Source organism: Myotis brandtii, unplaced genomic scaffold, assembly GCF_000412655.1.
Source record: "Myotis brandtii unplaced genomic scaffold, ASM41265v1 scaffold74, whole genome shotgun sequence".
Taxonomy (NCBI): domain Eukaryota; kingdom Metazoa; phylum Chordata; class Mammalia; order Chiroptera; family Vespertilionidae; genus Myotis; species Myotis brandtii.
The window spans coordinates 726,338-732,578 of record NW_005370944.1 but is presented as its reverse complement, the minus strand read 5'-3'; the positions used below and the strand labels follow the sequence as shown (position 1 = coordinate 732,578).

The 6,241-nt window shown below is 45.7% G+C and overlaps 1 protein-coding gene across 1 annotated transcript in view; it reads right to left on the bottom strand.

Moving 5' to 3' along the window:
- The window catches only part of LOC102256974 (cytochrome c oxidase subunit 5A, mitochondrial), a 24,767-nt gene extending 19,033 nt beyond the window's left edge, over positions 1-5,734 (bottom strand). The window contains exon 1 of the mRNA XM_014530492.1: positions 5,710-5,734. Within this exon, the coding sequence (XP_014385978.1) occupies positions 5,710-5,719 (10 nt within the window). The 5' untranslated portion in view covers positions 5,720-5,734. The remainder of the gene's footprint in view (positions 1-5,709) is intronic.
- Positions 5,735-6,241: the final 507 nt, after the last annotated feature.

Here is a 6,241-nt window from a genome sequence, read left to right as displayed (position 1 = left end):
TCACCTGCCTGCCTGCCTGATCGCCCCTAACCACTCTGCCTGCCAGCATGCTCGCCCCCAACTGCCCCCTCCTGCTGGCCTGCTCCCTCCCAACTGCTTCCCGGCCAGCCTGATCACCCCCAACTGCCCTCCCCCCCTGGCCTGATTGCCCCTAGCCATCTCTGCCTCGGACACGCCACCATGCCTTTGTCTGGAAGGACGTCTGCAAGGTCTCCTGGAAGGTCTTCTGGTCTAATTAGCATATTACCCTTTTTTTAGTATAGATACAGTATAGACCTTTTTGGCTACTTCCAGCTCCCTTGTCTTATGTAAATGCAACTGTTGCTGCTCCCTGCACCTGCTTTCCTTGTGTTATGGAGATGTACCTTCTCCCAATCTGTAGCCCTGTGTTTTTCCATGGACCCCAATTCTAAAAATTCCCTAAACCTGCCTATATTCCCCTAAAATTCTTGTTTCATAACCACAAAGGATGGTCTTAAATTAAAACTTTTTAAAACTAAAAAACAGTTTATGGTGGTTAGTCTTGTCCTAGACTGGTATCTTCTCTGACAAAGTTCAATCTTTACCTTAACTGAGCCTGTCTATTGTCTTTTTGCATCTACGGTAACCTATCTTTGGAATGTCAAAGTAATTTTCCTTTTCTGGACCCCTCAAAGCACAGGCACCTCTCTTCAGAGACCACAAATCCCCTCATTGTTATTGAGTTAATTGTTGACTGTTAACTACCTTAAACCCACTTAAGTAAAAGAAGTATGTATCTATTATTTTACTTTTTATCCAATCCCAGAGGTCCCTCCTCACCTGCTTTGCATTCTTCCACTGTTAGGTCTGATCAAATAATTGAATCAATACCCTCTTCCCCTGTCAACTGGCCTTTAGACCACTTCACAACTGACATTCCGTTTTGCTTAGACCACGTTCCACTTGCTAAGACCGGACCTTTCCACCTTGGGGCTTCTGATCCGTCCTTCCCTGACCCCTCAGGTCCCTCAGACCCTTCCTTCAACCCTTCCAGTTACTCAATTCTCCATTCCCCTCCCAGTGTCCTTGAACCCAACTCCTTATGTTCCTCCTTCCTCCTACAGTATCTACCTCTTTGTCCACCCCCTCAACCTCCTTACCAAGCCCCCCCTCTTCTTTGTTCCTGGACAGCCCAGCCTCCAGCCCCTGTCCTTCCCCTCCGAGAGGTGACCGGGGTGAAGGTATTGTCCGGGTACACATCCCATTTTCCATGTCCAACCTCACACTGATGGAGAGGCATCTGGGGGCTTTTTCCACTGACCTGATCACCTTTACTAAAAAATTTGAGTACCTGATCCAGTTCTATAACCTGACCTGGCACGACATCTACGTCCTCCTGTCCTCCTCTCTCACCCCAAAGGAGAAGAAGCTCATCTGGCTAGCAGTTCAGGACCACGCCCATGCCCTCCATAGACAGGACGCAGCGGCCAACCGGGTTGACTCTGATGCAGTTCCCCCGAATTGACCCGAGATGATACTATCAGGTCATTCTCCAGGATGCCAGCTCTGTAGCCATATGATCATCTGTCTCATTGTCAGGCTCAAAAAGGCTGCCCATAAGGTGGTCAACTACGACAAACTTAATGAAATCACTCAGGGCCCTGATGAAAACCCAGCTCTCCTCCTCTCCCGCCTTACAGAGGCCTTATAGAAATTTACCGCCTTAGACTCCACCTGCCCAGAGGGAACCCTTCTTCTGAACATCCATTTTATATCCCAATCAGCCACTGACATACACCATAAACTTCACAAACCCTTCAAAAAGACTCGTTAACCTGGCCTTTAAGGTCTTTAATAATAGAGATGAGAAGACCCAAACCCAAAAACAAAGATGAGATCAGGCCAAGCTGAGACCAAGAAGGAGGCCTTCCAGCTCCTAGCCACCGCTCTCACGAACCCCAAACGAAGTGTCGGCCCTCCAGCCAAGGGTAAGTCAGGGGCTAAGCCTCCTCCAGGCCCATGCTTCAAGTGCAACAAGGAGACACTGGGCAAGGTCCTGCTCAAATCTGAGACCTTTGCCTGGGCCCTGCCCAAGGTGTGGAAGGGAAGGTCACTGGAAATCTGACTACAGTCTGGCCCCTCCAGGTCAGACCTCAGCCAGTCCAGCAAGGCTGCCCTCTGGATCTGGTTTGGAGCTCCCAGACCTCCTGGGACTGGCCACCAAAGACTGAAGCTACCCAGGCCCTGAAAGGGCCCCATAGACTTACATCACCAGGACAGAGCCTCAGGTAATGATTGTGGTGGCAGGTAAGCCGGTCTCCTTTTTTTTTTTTTTTAATAAATCTTTATTGTTGAAAGTATTACATATGTCCCCCTTTTCCCCCATTGACCCCCTCTAGCCCGCCCCCTCCCCTCACCCCAGGTCTTCAGCACTCTATTGTCTGTGTCCATGGGTTATGCATATATGCAAAGAAGGTTTTTGGTTGGTTACCTCCCACCCACTCACCCTCCCCTGCCTTCCTTCTGAGATTCCGCACTCTGTTCCATGCTTCCATGTCTCTGGATCCAATCCATTCATCAGTTTACTTTGTTACTTAGATTCCACATATGAGTGAGATCATGTGATACTTACCATTTTCTGACTGACATATTTCACTTAGCATAATACTTTCCAGGTCTCTCCATGCTGTCTCAAAGGGTAAGATATTATTCTTTTTTACTGCTGCATAGTATTCCATGGTATAAATATACCACAGCTTTTTTTATCCACTCATCTACTGTTGAGCACTTGGGCTGTTTCCAGATCTTAGGTATTGTAAATTTTGCTGCTATGAACATAGGGGTGCATACATTCTTTCTGATTGTGGTTTCGGGATTCTTAGGATATATTCCTAGCAGTGGGATCGCTGGGTCAAATGGAAGTTCCATATTTAATTTTTTGAGGAAACTCCATATTGTTTTCCATAATAGTTGCACCAGTCTGCATTCCCACCAGCAGTGTACTAAGGTTCCCTTTTCTCCACATCCTCGCCAGCACTTGTCATTTGTTGATTTGTTGATGGTAGCCAATCTGACAGGTGTGAGGTGATACCTCATTGTTTTAATTTGCATCTCTCTGATGATCAGTGATTTTGAGCATTTTTTCATATGTCTCTTGGCCATCTGTATATCCTCTTCGAAGAAGTGTCTAGTTAGGTCCTTTGCTGATTTTATAATTGGATTGTTTGTCTTCCTTTTGTTGGGTTGTATAACTTCCTTATATATTTTGGATATTAACCCCTTATCAGATGTATCATTGCCAAATATGTTCTCCAATACAGTGGGCTCCCTTTTCACTTTGTTGCTGGTTTCTTTTGCTGTACAGAAGCTTTTTATTTTGATGTAGTCCCTGTTAGGGTCACCGAAGGAGGAACACATGAGGCCAAAAGGAATAAAGAATTGTGAATTTGTTAGGTCATCTGGATACCAGATGGCCTGAGCCCCAAAATGGTGCCAGCCCTGAACGACGGGGAGTCAGAGGTTTTTAAAGGACTCTAGGTGGTTTTTTTCTGGGCAGAGAATTCTCTGTGCAGGTCCAGATTCTGGGAAACTCCAGAGGGGAGAGATAATGGTCTTCGCAAATGAAATGTGGTCTAAGCAAGTGGAATGTCCATTGTGAAGTGACCTAAAGGTCTGTTCTCAGGGGAGAGGGTATTGATCAGACCTAAATTATTTGATCAGACCTAACATTTCGGCCTTTTTGTTTTATGGAATAGGGATGAAGTCATATCTTCTGTAGTTACTTCCTGCTGAGGGGGGATGTTGAGATCGCAGGGGAATGGACTTTGATAGTAGTTGGCTGGACCAGGGGTCGCAGCATCATCATTTTCCCAAGAGACTGGTTGGTGAAGGCTCTAAAACAGTCCTGTTGAGTGACTTGGGAGGTAAAAGCTGGTCCTGAGGCTACCACAGTGCCACTTGTCTGGTTTTGCTGCTTTTCTGGGCCTGGAGCTGAAATACAACTGAGGCCTAGATGCTATCTTTAGGGAGGAAAAGATTAGGGGTCTAAAATGCCTGAAGAGTTATATGCTAGGGGAGGGTAGGTTACCCTGGGGGCAAGATTTTTATTTTCCCAGTTTTGCTTCTTGCTGGGCATCTGGAGCTTTCTGCCCTGGTAAGTTTCTATACCTGGCCCATCATCCTTGCTCTGGGGGTCAGAAGGATGATAAGGCCTGGGCACAAAAGGAGGTTGTAATGGTGTCTAGAGGTGATATTTCTACAAGTAGGGGTTGTAACCTGGTGGAGGCAAACTGTTTTATAAATTTTAGTATTACTGGAGCAAAAGCTAGAACAATAAGAATTATGACAAATGGTCTGGTGGAAGGATAGAGACATTAGTTTGGAGGGTTGTAGTTTAATATACCAAAAATAGGTTTATTCTCAAATAATTTACTCTTAAGTACCCTTGGTTTAGGGAAGATAGGATTTTCTAGATGGCTGCATACTGTCTCAGTATCCTTATTCTGCTTGTTCTGGCTTACTGGCCTGTGTAATTTATATAACTTCCTTTTAACATTTCTCTCTACAAACCTTCTATAACTTTCACGAACCGTCTTACAACTTTCACAAACATTCTTATAATTTTGACTCACTTTCTTTTTCCTTCAAAATGCATGTCTATGCCTCATGCCATCTATTACCCAAACCATACAATTTCTTTCCAGTTTAATTATATTCCTAACTCTTAGAAAGCTTAATTTTCCAATGATAACCAAAAGTAAACAACCAGCATTTTTTAGATTGACATTTATGAACATTCTCACTTTCAAGAAATGTACCTTTAACAAAGCACAAGACATTACATTAACAGTTCCAAATCTACTTTATAGATTTTCTGTAACAAAAGCTAAAATCAGGTGAACTTAAAAGTTATTGAAATATTTAGATGTTTATCATTTGACCCAGCAATGCTCCAAAGCCTGTAAGCTACCAAAGACTTTGGAAAATTATGTATAGGCATATGAAGCTGGAGAAAAGGCAGGGGGAGGAGGGAGCAGGCCAAGCAGTCTGTTCGCAGGCCTCTAGCCACTTGGATTTAAAACTGCCACATTTTTCCTTAGTGATAACATGCTAGGGGTGATAATGAGTTCAGCTTCCGATAGTAGCCAGACTGTTAAGTAAGCATTTGCAGTTTTGCAGTAAAGAAAGTTGTTCTTTGGGAAAGGGGAGGGGGTGTGTGTGAGAAGGCACTGAGGTGAGAACACTTTTCAGAGCATTAAAGGGGTGAGAATGCTGGCCTTGGGATCTAAAGGCTCAAGGAGGGGGTCTAGTCACCATGTCATTTATAGAGGAGCTTTGTGAGAAGATGAAGTTGGGAACTCAGAGGCGAGAGTAGCCAGCAAGCCTGAGAAAGGAGAGAATTTCTTGCTTAGAGGAAGGGACAGTCATGGAGGAGATAAGGCGTTTACAGTCTAAAGAATGGTGCGGCTTTGTGAGGTGAGAGTGAAACTGAAGTAGGTAAATGTCATTTGGGACAACTGGGCTTTATGAGGGGATGCATGGTAGCCCTGGCCGGGCATCAAAGTAGAATGAGAAAAGAGTGAATGGGGGTATTTAGTAAGATGCAGTGCAGAAGTCAGGTGGCTAATGGCTGTGAGACTAATCCATCAACCCCCATAATAGAGACTGAGGAGGGGACAAGGGTCCCAGCGAATTCAGAGAGGGCAGAATAAGTGGCCCCAGTGTCAATTAAAAATGAGATCAGCTTACCTGCCACCATAATCGTTACCTGAGGCTCTGTCCTGTGATATAAGTCTGTGGGGCCCTGGCAGGGTCTGGGCAGCTTCAGTCTTTGGTGGCCAGTATCAGGATGTCTGGGAGTTCCAAACTGGATCCAGAGGGTGGCCTTGCTGAGGTCTGACCTGGAGAAGATTGGCTAGTGTGGGATGGAGGGTCAGCAATGGAGAAGGAGAGGTTCCCAAACTGTAGTCATCCTTGGCTGGCTCAGGAGGGACCATAAGGGAGGGAGGCTTAATCCAGGCCGGCAATCAAGTCACACCAGTAGGATTCGGAGGTAAGCCCAGGTCGAGCTGCTACTGCCTGCTGCTCTGTGAGTAGCAAACTCAGGGTGACTGAAGCTGGGGTGATGGCTCCCCATCCCCGTGGAACCCTCCTGGGTTTTGGCACCAAATGTTAGGGTTGCCAAAGGAGGAACACATGAGGCAAAAGGGGATAAAGAATTATGAATTTATTAGGTCATCTGGATACCAGATGAGCTGAGCCCCAAAATGGTGCCAGTCCC